Source organism: Poecilia mexicana, unplaced genomic scaffold (assembly GCF_051168715.1).
Source record: "Poecilia mexicana isolate PSO_F unplaced genomic scaffold, ASM5116871v1 scaffold_10, whole genome shotgun sequence".
Taxonomy (NCBI): domain Eukaryota; kingdom Metazoa; phylum Chordata; class Actinopteri; order Cyprinodontiformes; family Poeciliidae; genus Poecilia; species Poecilia mexicana.
The window spans coordinates 20061340-20080182 of record NW_028263379.1 but is presented as its reverse complement, the minus strand read 5'-3'; the positions used below and the strand labels follow the sequence as shown (position 1 = coordinate 20080182).

General features: G+C 42.3%; 1 protein-coding gene and 2 pseudogenes across 1 annotated transcript; all 3 read left to right on the top strand.

Moving 5' to 3' along the window:
* Positions 1–759: 759 nt before the first annotated feature.
* On the top strand, positions 760–3532 carry LOC106933151 (protocadherin-10). Its single transcript, XM_015012220.2, has one exon. It carries the CDS (start codon positions 830–832, stop codon positions 3509–3511), a length of 2682 nt encoding a protein of 893 aa, XP_014867706.2. The 5' UTR covers positions 760–829; the 3' UTR covers positions 3512–3532.
* Positions 3533–10476: 6944 nt separating this feature from the next.
* On the top strand, positions 10477–13801 carry LOC106933140 (protocadherin alpha-C2 pseudogene; annotated as a pseudogene).
* A 432-nt stretch (positions 13802–14233) lies between these two features.
* On the top strand, positions 14234–17324 carry LOC148157095 (protocadherin alpha-C2 pseudogene; annotated as a pseudogene).
* Positions 17325–18843: the final 1519 nt, after the last annotated feature.

Below are 18843 nucleotides of genomic sequence, written 5' to 3'. Positions count from 1 at the left end.
TGCCCATCGCTGTCATCTTGTAGGACTCCCTGGACATCATTACAAATCCTTATCCGGTAAATGCAGCCTAGAAAGCGACCACTATCCGTTTCCTAATCCAAATCTGGCTTTGACGTCTGGAGTCAAACATGCCCCCCTTTCGTTTCTTTAATGGGTCAAAAAGGAGGATGAGAAAGGGTTAAACGTCTACCATAATTAGAGTCGCACTTATCGTCGACGTCCTCCAATACAGAGCAGCGAGGAGCAACGTCCACCCCCTCCATCTATCTTTCTCTCCCTCCTTTTCTTTCTCAGTGTCATACGCACCGTCTCTCTCCCTCTGACTCTCTTTTCCTCTCTCTCTCACTCTCTCTCTCTCTCGTTCTTTCTCTCCACACACACACACGCACACGCACACACACACACACACACACACACACACACACACACACACACACACACACACACACACGCGCGCGCGCGCGCGCGCGCCTTACCACCAGCTCCTCCGAGTGTCTAATACACTGGAAAATCAAAGCGCAAGCCTCCCCCGTTCACACACCAGTGCTGCGCGTGGTGCACAGCACAGAGGGAGCCACCGTCTTTCTCCTTTCGCTTGCTGTTCTTTCATCTGCAGTTTCCTCCCTCCCCCCGCCCCACAAAGTTTTATACACAGATAGGTGTTTAAAAACTTTTCATCTTGAGATATACATATATATATATTTTTTGTACCTGGACAAACTCTTTTAGGTTTATTTAATTTGATGTTAAACTTCGCAGCTTTAATGGTGACAGGCTTTATGAGGTAAAGCATGTCTGGATAAGCTTATTTTTTACGCACGCCGCGGACATGGAACATAAACTCTGCAGAGGCTGCTGGGTTCCGGTGACTGGTCTGGTCATATGTCTACTGCTGTGTGCGTGCGTGGTGGACCTGGTACTTGCGCAGATTCGGTACTCCATCCCCGAGGAGCTGGATCACGGAGCATTTGTGGGCAACATCGCAGAAGACCTGGGTCTGGATGTGGCCAAGCTTTCAGCGCGAAGGTTTCGCATCGTCTCCGGCGCAAAGAAACAGTATTTAGAAGTGAACTTGGAGAACGGGATCCTCTTTGTTAACGAAAAGATAGACAGAGAGGAGCTGTGTGAAAGAAGCCCGAGCTGTTTTCTACACCTACAAGTTGTCATCGAAAACCCGTTAGAACTGTACAGAGTGGAAGTGGAGATTTTAGACGTCAACGACAACTCCCCCAGCTTCCCGTGGACTGAGTTCAATCTCGACATCACAGAGTCTGCTGCGCCCGGCTCACGCTTCCCTTTAGAGAGCGCACAGGACCAGGACGTGGGCACCAACTCTCTGCGCTCCTACCAGCTGAGCGCAAACCAGCACTTCGTGCTCAATATCCAGACGCGCAATGATGGCAGCAAGTTTGCTGAGCTGGTGCTGGACACACCGCTCGACAGGGAGCAGCAAAAAAGGCACGAAATGGTTCTTACTGCTTTTGACGGAGGCTCACCGGAACGCTCTGGGACAGCGCTAATAACTGTCACCGTGTTAGATGCCAACGACAACGTGCCCGTCTTTGATCGCTCGGTTTACAGGGCGAGCTTGGTGGAAAACGCACCCCGGGGAACGCTGGTGCTGAAGTTAAACGCCACAGACTTGGACGAAGGCTCAAATGGGGAAGTTACATACGCGTTTAGCGGGCACGCACCTCTTAAGGTGCGCGAATTGTTCAGCGTGGACCCCTACATGGGGGAGATACGTGTGAAGGGCGTTGTGGACTACGAGAAAGCCAGTGTGTATGAACTGTACGTTCAAGCAAAAGACAGAGGACCGTCGGCTGTGGCAGTACACAGTAAGGTGCTGGTGGACATCCTGGATGTGAATGACAACGCTCCCGAAGTTATCCTCACGTCAGTGTCCACACCTGTCCAGGAGGACGCGTCGCCTGGCACAGTGATAGCTGTGATCAGCGTCATGGACCGAGATTCGGGAGAGAACGGGAACGTGGACTGTCAGATTCCGAATAATGTCCCCTTTCAGCTCCATTCATCTTTTAAGAACTATTACACGCTGGTGACAAGCGAGCCGCTGGACAGAGAGACTGTGTCCGAGTTCAACATCACACTTACGGCCAGAGACTTGGGCTCCCCTTCACTCTCCACCAGGAGAACAATTCTGGTTCAAGTGTCTGACATAAACGACAACCCCCCGCGGTTCTCTCAACCTTCATACACAGTTTATGTGACCGAGAATAACGCCCCGGGCGCTTCCATTTGCTCTGTCTCTGCGTTCGACCCAGATTCTAACCAGAACGCATATCTGTCTTATTCTATTCTGGAGGGTCAAATTCAGGGCATGCCTGTGTCCACTTATGTCTCCATCAACTCCGACAACGGCAACATATACGCACTGCGCTCTTTCGATTACGAGCAACTTAGAAACTTTCAGATTCTGGTGCAGGCACAGGACGCCGGTTTCCCCCCTCTCGCCAGCAATGTCACGGTCAACGTGTTTGTTCTGGACCAGAATGACAACGCGCCTGTCATTGTGTCCCCGCTGCCCAAGAACGGCTCCGTTGCCACGGAGGTGGTTCCGCGCTCTGTGGACGCGGGGTATTTGGTTACCAAAATCACCGCGTTAGACGCAGACGCGGGGCAAAACTCCCGGCTGTCTTACCAGGTTACTCAGGCGACTGACCCGGGCTTGTTCAGCGTGGCTCTATATACAGGCGAAATCAGGACCATTCGCCGATTAGTTGAGAAAGACGCAACAAGACAAAGGTTGGTAATATTAATCAAGGACAACGGGCAGCCGCCGCTCTCCGCCACAGCCTCTATTGTCCTCACAGTTGTAGACAGCGTGCCTGAGTCGCTGTCAGATTTCGGAGATCTAACTCTCAGCCCGAAACCCCCCTCAAACATCGCCTTGTATCTCATCGTGTCACTCAGCACAATATCGTTAATATTCCTGGTGGCTATCATAGTGCTGGCTGCCGTTAAGTGCTACAAGGACCGGGAGACCCACAGCGGTTACAACCTGCCCCCCTTAGCCTGCTGCTGCTGCGGGGGGTTTCAGCCAGAGCCGCCCCCGGAGGTGTTCAAAAAATCCAACCTCAACTTGCAGATTTCATCCGCGTCCAAAGTACCTACGAACTGCATGGAGGTGAATGGAAATAGCAGTTTTTCTCAGTCATATTGTTATAAAGCCTGTCTGACCCCCGAATCAGCCAAAAGTGACTTTATGTTTCTGAAGCCGTGCAGCCCGAGCAGCACGCCGAGGAACAACGAGGCGAAGAACGCGGACAACTCGTGGAACGCGCACAGCCGGAGCGCGTCTGTGAACAACGGAGCTACAACTCCGAACGAGGTGAGCGTGACATCAGAAAAAAACAACAACAACAAAAAAAAAACAATGCGAGAGTTTAAACTGTGCTTGAGACTTCGTTTTACTTTCTTCTCTGTGACAACGCGCCAGAGTGACATTTCATCTCTTGAAGGTCACATTACGCATGCCGCACAGGTGTGAAGTCAAACATACACCCCTCCCCCCGCCCCCAAACAACAATAAAATGAAATAAAATTAAAATATATTTATATATTTGAAATGATTTTGTTTTCACTATGACTTAGGAACATTTTTTTAAAAAGACGAGAAGCTAATTTATCTCCATTTTGAAATCCGTGGTAATGTTTTTCCTTCGCGGAATAAAATGACATGACGCGAAATTACATTTTAATTGACAAGTTAATGAAAGTGTAAAGCCCCATCTTGCGTGGAGCGTACGCTGCGCGCTGACCGTGACTTAGGATGAAGTGAGATGTCACTTACAGTACAGAAGAGGTGGGGGCCGGGAGGAGAGGGGTCGGGGGTGGCATTTAAAGCTGGCTCCGCTTTCAGTCTTAATAATAATTGTAGTGCTTTTGTTATAACACACGAACTAAAAAGGGAATTGATGTGACTTGTGTGAATAATCGCTGGGTGTCTCTGCCAATAATTGTCAGGGAATGAGGCTGCACGCGCACCTGCTTCCAGCACCTGAGTGTGAGCACAAATTCAAGGTTAAAGGCATTAGTTTGGTTACATGCAGCTATCGTTGGCTTTCCCTGATGCCTTCTCGCTCTCATGCTAACAATATGGGACATATAACCCCACTAACTATGCCTCAAGGGCAAAAGCAACAACCGGGCTGCACTATCAACAATGTGGCGTATTCGCAGAGGGGCGGGGGTGTCAATTATTGATGAGAAATGGCAAATAGGCGGTTTCGGAAAGACAGAGTAGGACATCGCAGAAGGGAAGGTTGTGTGTGTGTGTGGGTGTGTGTGTGTGTGTGTGTGTGTGTGTGTGTGTGTGTGTGTGTGTGTGTGTGTGAGGAGGGGGGCGCGGGGGGGTACAAGGAGAAAGGGATGGAAGGTGGAGAGGGTGGGGGAAGGAGGGAGTGCAAGGACATGGCCGGACTGAGACGTGGACTGCCTGTAGATCGGCCCGATGTTGTCCTTTGTATGGGGGTGGGGGGGGGAGGATACGCCGATCGAGGGTGGGAGGAGAGAGAGGGGAAGGGTGTAATCGAAGAAGAGGGAGTGAAGGAGACAAGGAGAGAGGGCATTTACGGCAAAAGGATGTGCAGACCGGTGTTTTCTAATCCTAACAGACGGGGCATCAGAGCATAAACGTGTGCCTAATGCTGATTTTTTTTTTTTTGTCACCCCGATTTCCTGAAAAAAAATCCTAAAGGCACAAAGAGTCAGAGTGCTCGCACTAAGCTCCAGCAGGCAGAAGAGGGGAGGGGAGAAATGTCACTGGCACAAACACCTCTGGCCACGAGAGGGATTTTGAGGTCACGCTGATTGTTCCGCCCGCAGCTATGGACCTTCTGGAGAAAGTGCCCTTCCTCTCGCTAATTGGTTCCAGTAATTCACCCAGAGTCCCAGCTCGTGAGCTCAGACGAGTCCTACGTAAGGTCGTCGATGACAAAGTGGGGGAAAAAAAGAAAAAAAAAAAAGACAAATCACAAAGAAACTACTTGAGCGTTGCATAAAGCGAATGCACAAGCGCACTTGAGTTGATGGATTGGAGGTGAAAAGGAAGATTAAATACACGTCCAAGCGTGGTAAGCAGACAGGACAGGTGGGGTGAGCGAACGTGCGCTCCAAACTGCGCCGTATACGCGTGCAGAGTTGTGCACTTGAATCAGCGAGGGCGGCAAACTTTTCAAGGCTCTCCGAGAGACTTTTAATTAAAAACCTTGCTCGAGGAGCATCAGGAAAATATTAATGAAAAAACGATGCATAAAATCCACAAAACAATGACGTGTGTAATTTTCTTAATTTTTTCCCGGGTACGCTTTCCTTTGAAGATTAAAATCATGTTTCGTTTCATCCCTGTGGGGTTCTAATTGGTTTTATGCGCAGTTGGCGAGGAGACTATTTTGAATGCCGATTTTAATAATACGCTTACGTCGCACTCCCCTTGTTAACAACTTTAGATGGACTAATCAAGCGTTGAATGCATAATATGAGCTCCAAGTCCGAAATAGTCCCGTGGTTGCTTTCCTTTAGCTTCCAGTTTTCCGCTCGACAATAGAGGATAAAAGTGAAACTTGGCCATTGCCGAAAGCGCCTCGAAAAAAAAGAGAGAAAAAAAAGTGTGCTTTTACCTAGATCCACAAGGCGGCAGTCAGATTCCATGTGAAATAATCCACCATTTCAAGTCAGACACAATAGAATGCTCCAGTCCTTTTTCCAATGACCTCTATGATTTATGAGGGTGGACAGAAGGCCCTGCTTTTAGGAAGACGGGTTATGAAAAGGCTTGTGAAAATAGACGTTCTTAATGAAGTTGCAGAAATTTATTGCAGTCAAATTTTGATGAAGTGCTGACATATCTTTGTCCTTGCAGCTGAAGCAGCCAAACACAGACTGGACTCTCACAAAGACCCAGAATTCTTCCATCAAAAGGTATCGTTGTGACTTAAGTAGCTGGTATGCTAAACAGTGCTACATTTCCTTACATTCAATAAGTACATTTTCTGAATTGTGAATGTTTATTAAAAAAAACCCCAAAACAAAACACACCTTTTAAACCATTTTTTAAAACTTTTGCATGAATGTGACTTTTTTCATAGTTACAACTCTATCAATATGGATGGCACTCTCATGCGTAAGGCAATGCATGCAGACCCAGAGAACTACGTCACTTCAATGGCACCTGGACAATACTGGACTTGGGGAACTCAAATGAAGGGCATGAAAGGTAAGAGTCTAGATATGTTGGAACTGAAGTGGCCTTTAATGAGCCAGTATACTCTTCCATTTAAAGTTAATGACAAATGTCTCTCTTCCCATGTAAAGTTGACACATTTCCCTGCTTTCTTGCCAAATACACCAGGTTTATGTTAAGCATCATTAATGTTCAGTTTGATTCTGTAGTTAAACTTTATTCTTTTTCTTGAGTTCTTTTTTTGGAGAACAAAATCAAGATATGCATGACACTGGTATAAATGAAAATAGCTCTGTCATATTAATGTTAGTTATGCATAATAAGCAGTTGTTTCTCTTCGTTTGGCCTCCTTCTGCAGACTATAAAATGTCTCCATCACCTGGAGGGATTCCTTCTCGGCCCTGGACTCCTCGATGCACGCCTCCTCCACAGCAGCAGCAGCAACAGCAGCCATCGATTCCCTCACATCCACACCCACATCCACATCCACATCCACACCCACCGCCCGACTATCACCACAACGTGTACATTCCCGGAACTCCATCGGGCTTCTGCACCCTGCGGCCAACAGCGCAGCGAAGTGAACTGGACGTCCACAATTCTTTCTCCACGTTTGGCAAGAAACGGCGTCTTCAGATGTCTCCGCAAGGGGAAGCCGCAGTGATAAATAATGATCTGTACAACGACTGAGGCGCCAGTTGTTGACCTAGTTGATGAAGAAACAGAGAAAAATAAGCGCAACAATATTTTGGCGTTTTTTAAGTGGTTTGAAAACAAAGATGATGAGAAAACCACAGGTGAATATTAGTATTTAATGGACATTCTCTTTTGGAGAAATCTCATGGCTCTTTATCTGACTTACCACTGCAACACTGTCAATGTGTCTACCTGTTATATTATCTTTACTGCAGTTATTTTGATCATCATTATTATTTAGACAATCAAATTGCAGCTCAATTCCATTCAAAAAGCAAAGGTGGACCACAATTTTGCACATCTTTTGTTTTTCCTTTTTTGTATCTTTATTTGCTAGCAAAGCTTGTGTAAATATGACAAATATTATGTAAATGTATATGCAAGCTGCACTAAGATGCAAGCTACTTTAACAAGGGGCTATTTCCCCCCTACACATGTACTGTACACATTTATGAAATTAAAGTATTTTTTTCACTTTGTCTTTCCTCATTGTTTTTTTAGGAAGTAAAAGTTCAACTCGGAACAAAACTTCCACAGATAAATCACTTAGACGCTGGTCCCACAGATCGAATTTAATTAGCCTCAGTCAATTATTTTTGGGGTGAAAAAGTTCTGCAGCCGCTCCTACAATGCTGGAAAGCTTTTCGCCCTGGTAAGCTGTTTTCTGCAGTGAGGAATAAACATAGTAAAATGCTAACATATGCTAATTGGAGCACTTGCATTTCCATTTGCCCGCAGAGAATACTGGGGTTCATTAACTGAACAAACAGAACCTTCTCCCTCGAAATATCACTTTAATTAAGACCACGAACACGAATACAAGTGTCAGGGGAGGCACAAGGATCAACTCCAAATGCCACACCTGAATAAAAAAAAGCTACAGGGGCCTATGGCTTCCTTCTCTCTCTCTCTGCCCTTTTGCATCGTAGTTGTCAGGGTATTAGCTCCCACCAGCAACAGATGAGAGTGGGCCAGTGGCCAGAAATGAGCAGTGAAATTAGGTCGCCCTGTGGCTCGGATTGAAAATAATTTTGTTAATAAGGAAACCAGTGTCCATGGAGAGCATGGGGGGAGCCTGCTAACCTTCTCTGCTGTAAGGTGATCCACTGGGATGTCTAAAGGGGAAGCCATATTTAGGTCAGCTCCTATTTATTTTCGGAGGAGCAATGAGCAGTGCTTCACTTTTTAACCAGCAATTTGGGAGATTTTTTTTTTAACTTGTTGCAACTTTAAAGTTACAAAGTGGAAAACATATTTCTCGACTGAAATGATGGATTTCAGTCAAGAGTCTCAAATACCAAAATACAAAATGATTACACACTCTTTGGTTATAAAACTGTGATTAAATGCAATACTCAAAGTAATAGTTATAAAGCATATTCAAAGCATATTCAGATCAAACAGAGGAAGCCTGTCGCACTTCTGAACAATCCTGGTTATTTGAACTGGGAGCTGTCCTTCTGCAGGGTGCTGAAGCGTCAGTGACATTTGTCCTCTAGTATCCAACTGCAATTTATGCATGCCTCCACCAGAGGGCGGATGAACACTGTGCTTAATGTCCACTGATTTGAAGACATCCCTTATAAGAATTAGATACAATTCATAATATATAAACTTTATTTAAAAAAAAGAAATGTATCCAAAATGCTCGAAAAACTTCTACATCTTAAATGTATGCGACTTATATCTTTTACCTAAATATGTTTAAAGTAACAAGTTTTAACGTGTAAATAGTATAAATGAAACTAAACCTAAACGGGTTTCCTGGGGCTCACGTAGTTTGTCTTTAAAAAGATAAGGAAAATTGTTAGATTTTTTTATATCAGTGTGCCATTAAAATGAAAACGGGTTATATTTCTATATTTGTCATCTAAAGCAATGATAATAATAACCACAAAATCAATACAAACCAAATAATAATTACTTATACTGGCTGTGGTAGTGGCAGAGTTCATATTTTGGTCTCTTTGTCAAGTTCAGTACTATTGGTTATCTCAGTGTAAAGGTGATTTATTCCACTACTGAAAAAGATCGTGTGGTTTTAAAACTTACAATTCAAATCAAATCCTACTCAGGTTAAAAATAAATAGCATAGAAGTATGTTGCTGAATGAAACAGATAATATTGTGAAAATGTAAACTATTCTTTTCAAACACAGCAGATGTTTTAGATTAAAGCAAAAAGTTTTCTTATCTTTAAGGATTTTCAGTTTATACAATTGTCTCCATAAACCTTCACTATTTGCAACAAAAACCGCCTTGATTTATTATCATGACTTGATTCATTGTCATGACATTAAATGTATTAAATACAGATTTTGAAAGAATTGTTTTGCGCTACAATGGGATCTTGTTACTCCAGCAGATGGCATCATTGAGTAAGAATCTTTTAGGAAAATCCAGTGATATAATATTATAACTCTGTTTTTATAAAAGATACAGACAAATATGAGCCAGAAAAAGTAGCAGGATTAAAACAAGATGAGTTTGGATGCTAATCTAAAACTTTCATCTGTTTTACTATCACTTGTCATCACAATTGTACTTTAGTCATTTCTACAGTTTGCATTCAAATCTAGCAAACTTTGGCTAATAAGTAACAGTAAAATCTTGTTCAAAAATGACAAAGATTTGCATCAGATAGGAACCAAAATTAACGTGGCTGTTCAATTGTAACCCTTAATGTTTATCAATATTAAGCCTCAAGATTGATTTATATTGCATTGATTGTATTATATTCTTGAAGTAATATCAGCAGTCTACTGTGGGGTAGTAGGGTATCACTTATTACAGAAAATTAAGCTTTAAAAGCCTGGAACTGACTAAAGTAGTTAAGGGAGGGAATACTGTGAGCAATTTTGTACTTTCCTGACCACTGTGATGTGATTCATATACTTCATAAACAAGTTATTACTGTGTTCTGGGTTACTTAAGGTCACATTTAGTATTAACTCCTTAATAAGTAAATATTAAATGTGAATTATAGAGACCTTATAGCAACCTGAAAGTGAACCTAAATAGCCTGCTATGAAGTAATTTTAGGGAGTTAGTGGATTGTGTCTACAAGGAAAAGATTAATTACAGTTTGGCTTTATTGAAGCATTCTACTTTATGTGCTTTATGTCATTTTTAAAATAGAAAATGCGTTGTATATATTTAAATAATGTTCAAGAGCAGACTAGGTCAACAAAACAAAACTGGCTGATAAAACTTCAAGTTTAAAATATTTTTGATTCACAGGACAACATTCTTTAGCCCTACAGAAGAAGAAGAAGAAGAAAAAAACAGAAACATATTCATCACGTGAAAATGTTTCTACTGTTTTGTTACCAAAACATTGGTGATAATATGGAAATAATCTGACCGTCAACGATTAACTGTATTATGTTTGAATAATTTCAAGACTGCAAAACAGACAAAGCAATTCATCACAAGCTACCAGTTGTATTTGGTGAGGGTAAAGGATGAAAGCGCCAAAAATAACGACTGGATAATCTAATACCCATGTACGTTTTCTTGTTATATTTTGATAGCAAGATGCTTTCCAAAAACCCTTTATAATCTTTTAAACAATGTTATAAACAAGTTAAAAACATCCCTATACCTCAGCCAGTAATCTGGAAACTGAGAAAAAACTACATAAACTCTTGTACACAAGTTAAAAAAAAAACAATTCATTTTCAAAGTTCAACATCAAAGCATATTAAACTTAATTCACATTCACTATATACTATCTTTTGTAATTAAAGTGTAAGGAGAACCGTTCAAAACATTAGCATATTGTCATGTCATATAATGACGTAAAGCTTGAAACCTGACGGTTGATGTCTTTTTATCCATCTTTTTGGTGAAATGAACTATATATTAATTAGTCTGGATTTTCTCTAAAGCTACTGTCATTTGCCAAAATAAAATAAAATAAAATTGACAGATGATTCAAGGAGCAGACTCTGCAAGTGCCACTCATTTTTTAAAAGTATTTCAAAAACGTAGTTATTTAGCTATTTAGCACAACAAACCGGGTACCTGCTGTATGTTAATAATAACGCGCCACAGCTTCCCCGTGGAAACACAATTGTCCACAGGAGTCATGGACAATTGTGCACCCAGGAAAGATCAAACACATGTGTATGTTGTAGAAGAATGAATCATTCTTCTAAAACATACAGAAGATTTGGAAAATGATCCTTACAGTTTGAGGAGCGTTGGGCACATGGTGTCACTGTTGAACACTACAGCAAAAAAAAAAAAAAAAAAAAAAAAAAAAAAAAGCCGTCTTCTTTCTTGAAATCAAGACACACCTATTTGCACTGGATGTATCGAAACCAGTCCTCTCTGGATGCTTTTATGATTTAACTACACCTGCATGCCCCCATTATTTTTTTTCCCTTGTGTTTATATGAGGATTTCCGCAAAACTTTAAAATCAACAAATTAACAGTAATTGATTTTTTTTACCTCCTTTTGAAGGAAGGATGGCATATTGGGCCTCTGTCTTTGTCTTGGCTGCACTGTGGCCCGGCGCTTTGTCTGTGACACGGTACTCTATTGCCGAGGAGATGGAAAGGGGTTCTGTTGTGGCTAATCTTGCTGCGGATTTGGGACTTGAGCTCGGCGGTTTGGCACAACGAGAGGTAAAACTCGATATCTTCACAAACAAAAAATATCTAGACTTTAACAAAAAGACTGGGGAGCTTTACATCGTGGAAAGAATAGACAGGGAATATCTTTGCCCAGCGAAACCAACATCTTGCTTTTTAAAGCTTGATTTCATCATTGAGACCCCGCTGCGCATCTTCAACATTGAGCTCGGAATAACAGACATAAATGACAACGCTCCACATTTTCGAAGAGACAGAGTAGAGCTGGACGTTTCAGAATCCGCAACGCCGGGGGAGAGATTCTCACTGCCCAATGCTGTAGATCCAGATGTTGGCATAAATACGATTAAAACATACAAACTTAGCACCAGTGACCATTTTACCATAGAAATTCAGACTGGCAGTGACGGAACTCAATATGTAGATTTGGTATTAACGAAATCGTTAGACAGAGAGGAGAAAGCTGTGCATAAATTAATCCTGACTGCTGTGGACGGAGGTGTCCCTGTGCGTTCAGGTACTGCCAACATTATCGTCAGAGTACAAGACACAAACGATAACCCTCCTCAGTTTGACAAGCAGACGTATACAATAAACATGGCAGAAAATACTCCGATAGGAACTCTGGTCGTTAATCTTAACGCTACTGATCTTGACGAGGGGAGTAATTCAGAGATTGTGTACTCTTTCACTCTTTACACGTCTGAAAAAACGCAGGACGTCTTCACACTGAATCCCAATACAGGAGAGATAACTGTAAAAGGAACGATAGATTACGAAGATATGAAATTTTATGAGATGCACATTGAAGCAAAAGACAAAGGAGCACACCCTCTTCTGGGGCAGTGCAAAATAGTGGTTCATGTGACAGATATGAATGACAATTTTCCTGAAATTACTGTACAGTCTGTGAAAAACACAGTACCTGAGAATGTACCTGTGGGAACTGTTATTGCCCTGGTGGGCGTAAGTGACCGAGACACAGGTGATAACGGAAAAATAAACATCTCCATACACGAGGCCATGCCGTTTATTCTTAACAAATCATCAGACAGACCCACACATTATAACCTGATAGTGTCTGAGCCGTTAGATCGAGAAAAAGTACCTGAATACGACATAACACTAATTGCTAGAGATACAGGAAAACCTCCCCTTTCTGACAATGAAACAATAACCGTGCACCTGCTGGATGTTAATGATAATGCGCCACAATTTCCCCAGTCATTTTATACCATACGTGTGATGGAGAATAACGCACCTGGCTCCTTGCTCAGCTCACTCACTGCATTTGATCCTGACCTCCATGAAAACCAGTATCTAGTTTATTTCATCATAGAGAAGGAGATTGCCAACACCTCCATGTCTATGCTGTTCTCCATCAATCCAGAGAACGGGAATCTTTACGCACTGAAAACTTTTGACTATGAGATTGAGAAGGAGTTTCTTTTCCACATCGAGGCCAGAGACTCTGGTTCTCCTCCTCTCAGCAGTAATGTGACCGTCCACATCATCATTGTTGACCAAAATGACAACGCTCCAGTTATCGTCTCTCCTTGGCGCGCTCACGGCTCAGTGGTGGAGGAGAAGATCCCCAGATCCACTGATAAAGGATCCCTGGTGGCTAAAGTGATCGCCTTAGACACAGACTCTGTGCACAACTCTCGGATTACGTACCAGTTTCTCCAGGTGACTGATGCTTCCTTGTTCAGCTTGGACCAATACAACGGAGAGATCAGGACTATGAGGATGTTCAGTTACAAAGACTCTCGCCACCACAGACTGGTTGTTGTTGCCAAGGACAACGGGGAGCCTGCTCTCTCTGCTACAGTCACCATCAAGCTGCTGACAGTGGAGACTGATGTTAAGGCCTACTCTGACATGACTGAGATGCCTCTGGAGTACGACATCTTTTCAGACATCAACCTGTATCTGGTCATCGGTCTGGCCTCGGTGTCATTTCTCCTGCTCATCACCATACTGGTCACCATCGTGCTCAAGTGTCAGAAAGCCAAGCCCAGCAAAACTGCTCCTCCCAGCAGGAACAGTGTGATCAGTGAGAGGAACTCCACCATCGCAGACTCCACTCTGGTGTCCAACGATGCCTACTGGTACAGTCTGTTTCTAGCAGAGACCAGGAAAGGAAAGCTGGTGGTCAGGCAGCCTGTGCCAAAGGGCTCCAGATACATCGTGTCCAGCATCCCAAGAGGGACAGGACTGTCAGAGACTAGTGACTCAGCTGCTTCCACTCTGCAGGTGAGTATTGATACCACATGTACTTTAATGTGTATATTATTATAGTGCAGTTTAATTAAATGCATTTTGTGAAATATTTGAGGTCTAATGTATAGCTTATGTTAAACCATGATTTATACCGCATTCGTTTCATGGGATCATCCCATTTACATTTTAAAACTGTAAGCATCCATGGCTGAAAATTCCGGTAAGAATCTTAGTGGCGCTGTTTGCTGGAAAATAATCCATTCCACATATGGTATGAGAGTGAGGCTCTGCTAGTGGGATGACGTACAGAGAAAGAAACGAGAGCTTCAAGCTGCTAAAACCCAACTCTATTTCAAGAACCGTCTGCAATCTACGGATCATAATCAAAGAAAGATGATTTGAGGAATAATTGAGCAAGAATCTCAGCTCACATTTTTAACATCGTCATTTAAAACCCACGGAGGCGCATTTATTTCTTAAATCGCGCGCAAAAAGGGAGGTGTCATAACAATGGGACTACACATGAGGTACGTGCTCTTCGCCGTTCTTTGTTTTTTTGTTCATCATTCGTTGACTTCGGTCAGTCATTATTCTATACCAGAAGAAATGAAAGCAGGATCGGTTATTGCCAACCTTGCGACAGACCTCAGCCTGGACGTCAAAACACAGAAGCAAAGGAAGATACGAGTTGACATCATCGCAAATAAAAAATACCTAGATGTGAACAAAGAGACTGGCGAGCTGTACATCGTTGAGAAGATTGACAGGGAACAATTATGCAACACAAAATCGTCTTGTTTCCTCAAACTCGAAGTGATACTGGATAATCCAGTAAGGATTTTTAACATTGAAGTTGAAATCCTGGATATAAACGACAACGCCCCACGATTTCGAAGAGATGTCATAAATTTGGACATATCCGAGGCAGCTCCAAGGGGAGAAAGGTTTTCTCTCAGTAATGCCGTTGATCCCGATGTCGGCTTGAATTCTGTTAAGACGTATCATTTAAGTAAAAGTGAATACTTCAACATAGAAGTTCAGCCTGGAAGAGACGGTTCAAAATTTGCAGACCTAATTTTAAAAAAGACATTAGACCGGGAGAAGCAGGCTGTTCATAATTTAATACTCACAGCTGTAGATGACGGAACACCTGCTCGATCAGGTACTGCCAGTGTTATCGTTCGCGTATTAGACACCAATGATAATGCACCTACATTCGAAAAGACAGTGTACGACATAAAAATAATAGAAAATTCTCCAATTGGAAGTCTTGTTATCCGTCTCAATGCAACAGACTTGGATGAAGGATCCAATTCAGATATTACATATTCATATAGTTTATACACATCAGAAAAAACACAAGAAACATTTAATTTGAATCCAACCACAGGTGAAATTACTGTAAAAGGAATGTTGAATTATGAGGATTTTAATATTTATGACATGGAAGTCATAGCTACAGATAAAGGAGCCAACAGTTTATCAGGACAATGTACCATAAAGATCCTAGTTGAAGACATGAATGACAACCACCCAGAAATATCTATTAAATCCTTTCAGAGTCCAGTCAGTGAGAACATAGAGTTAGACACAGTGATAGCTGTAGTTAGTGTCAGTGATAAAGACTCAGGTGATAATAGTCAGGTTGATCTTCATATTCCAGAGAACATGCCTTTCAAACTGAAGGAGTCCTCTGATAACTATTATGAGTTAGTGGTGTCAGAGCCATTAGACAGAGAGAAGGTCCCAGAATATGAAATCACCTTCACTGTCACAGACAGAGGGTCTCCTCCTCTGTCTGACAATGAAACTATGACTCTGGAGTTGCTGGATGTTAATGACAATGTTCCTCAGTTCTCCCAGTCATTTTATACCATACGTGTGATGGAGAATAACGCACCTGGCTCCTTGCTCAGCTCACTCACTGCATTTGATCCTGACCTCCATGAAAACCAGTATCTAGTTTATTTCATCATAGAGAAGGAGATTGCCAACACCTCCATGTCTATGCTGTTCTCCATCAATCCAGAGAACGGGAATCTTTACGCACTGAAAACTTTTGACTATGAGATTGAGAAGGAGTTTCTTTTCCACATCGAGGCCAGAGACTCTGGTTCTCCTCCTCTCAGCAGCAATGTGACCGTCCACATCATCATTGTTGACCAAAATGACAACGCTCCAGTTATCGTCTCTCCTTGGCGCGCTCACGGCTCAGTGGTGGAGGAGAAGATCCCCAGATCCACTGATAAAGGATCCCTGGTGGCTAAAGTGATCGCCTTAGACACAGACTCTGTGCACAACTCTCGGATTACCTACCAGTTTCTCCAGGTGACTGATGCTTCCTTGTTCAGCTTGGACCAATACAACGGAGAGATCAGGACTATGAGGATGTTCAGTTACAAAGACTCTCGCCACCACAGACTGGTTGTTGTTGCCAAGGACAACGGGGAGCCTGCTCTCTCTGCTACAGTCACCATCAAGCTGCTGACAGTGGAGACTGATGTTAAGGCCTACTCTGACATGACTGAGATGCCTCTGGAATACGACATCTTTTCAGACATCAACCTGTATCTGGTCATCGGTCTGGCCTTGGTGTCATTTCTCCTGCTCATCACCATACTGGTCACCATCGTGCTGAAGTGTCAGAAAGCCAAACCCAGCAAAACTGCTCCTCCCAGCAGGAACAGTGTGATCAGTGAGAGGAACTCCACCATCGCAGACTCCACTCTGGTGTCCAACGATGCCTACTGGTACAGTCTGTTTCTAGCAGAGACCAGGAAAGGAAAGCTGGTGGTCAGACAGCCTGTGCCAAAGGGCTCCAGATACATCGTGTCCAGCATCCCGAGAGGGACAGGACTGTCAGAGACTAGTGACTCAGCTGCTTCTACTCTGCAGGTAAGAAATTAGTGAAGACATATGCTTTCAACAATTGAAATTCAGTAATTTCTATAATATGAAATATAAAAATGTTTAAGAATTAGGTTTAATTGCTTTTATAAGTTTTCTCTAATATTTTGCATATACTACCGCATTCCACATCATTTTGCCATGTTTTAGGCAGTTGTTACTGTCCATCCATTTTCTGTACACCCTTATCCCTTAATGGAGGTTGGGAGGGTTGCTGATGCCTATATCCTGCAGGGTACACTCTGGACAGGTTGCCAGTCTGCGCAGGGTCAACAGAGACAGACAGGACAAACAACCATGCACACGTAACTAGGGAGAATTTAGAGACACCATTTAACTGGGGAGGAAGCTGGAGTACTTGGAGAGAACCCACACACACACAGGGAGAACATGCAAACTCCATGCAGAAAGATCCCAGGCTGGGAATTGAACCCAGAACCTTCTTGCTGTAAGGCAACAGCTCTACCAACTGCACCACTGTGCAGTCCCAATTGTTACTGTATAACACGCAAATATAGGATATTATTTTATTTTTTACTTAATTGCTCTTTAATAGGGACAGATACAATAAACATCGATCAAGGCAAACTAATACCCGCATCACTGTGTTTGTTGCCATTGCATATTCACAATGGCTAATTAAACTCTGATTTCCCTGAATTCCTTATAGTACGTTCCCTACAAGGTTCTGTAAGAAACTAGTATGTAATCTTCTCCCAAGACATTTCTTGAAAACAATATGAAAAATTAATTGTATGCGTTCTTTTACACCATTTTCAGCCATACAGCATAATTTCCACGCTTGAGAAATAACAGAAGTGATGCTTTAATAAAAATGTAATACATCCAGTTGATGTCAGCTTTTATTTTGTTTTTGTTTCAGTGACTATATTTAAATGATATCCTTGAATGGAACTTGTTGAGGACTATTGATAAAAAATATGAAACAAATACACAAGTAAGCATCAAAATACAGAATCTCACGACATTTTTTATGGGAAGAAATTTTAAATTAAAAAAATGTGTCATAACCCATGGACTTTAAGTCAGATCAGTTTTCAGTTTGTCTTATCTTAGCATTGATGTGATTCGTGTTCCCTTTTGTTGGCTTCATGATTCTTGTGTTTCACGTGAGAATTCTCTTTTCATAGTCACGTTTCTCCACATATTTCATGTACATCCTTAAATGCACTGCCATTCTTACCTCCTGGAATCAGTTATATTCTGTATTTAAGATCCAAATGTCGTCACTTGCTGAATTTGACTGATTACTCATAATCGTTCCCGTGGTCTGTTTATCCTCTTGTTCTATTGTAAATTTCTCGACTGTCATCAAATGCTCATTATCAGCAGCAATAGCGACTACGCACATTTTTAAGCTTGTATGCATTTAGGTCATCCTCAAACATATGACAACAATGTTACTTTCTTTCTTTATTTTTTCAGGTAATTATTGAAACTTTATGAACCATGAAATCCCATATAACACAATACGTTTTTTATTATGTCGTTAAGAATAGGTTAAGAAAATGTTTGCAGTTCAGTGTGTATTATCAAATTGTCAAACCCTTCGTTTTAAGTGTTTCCCTGAAAAATCAGAGGTTTTATTTTACACTAGACAAAGTATGCCACTCAGTCTTCCGAGTGGCACACTCGGAAGACCGAGTTGCGCAATACTGGTGCAGTTGCACCGCAATACTGGCGCCTGGTCAGCTGGGATTAATGTCTAAAAATACGGTCCAAAGTATAAAAATTTAGTCGGTCTTGTGGTGTTATCAAGGTCATTTCTCAAATGATGTAGTTTCGTTTTTTAAAGACTCCAAATGACAAATCATCTCAAATTACAAGAAGAAAACGTGAAACGGCAATACATTTTTGTTTAGATTAGTGAATCAGGTAAAACTTTGTAGATGGCGCTGTTCATCAGTGAAAAAAAAGACAAAAAAAAAAACACAGAACCACCATAACAGGGTACCGGTTTCGACAAGAAACGCCAAGATCCACTGACGACGGACACGGACAGCTCCGCGGTGCTGAAACTCTGTTGAAACAGTACGCTTGTTCTTACTGCTGCCGAATATACCATGGCGTATTTCTCTGACTAAATATATTCTATGCCAAAGACATTGTAGCAGAATCGAAGGATACAATCGATTTCTGTGCTTCATTATTTCCCGGATGCAATAATGGATCGCGTTGCAACAATAGGGACT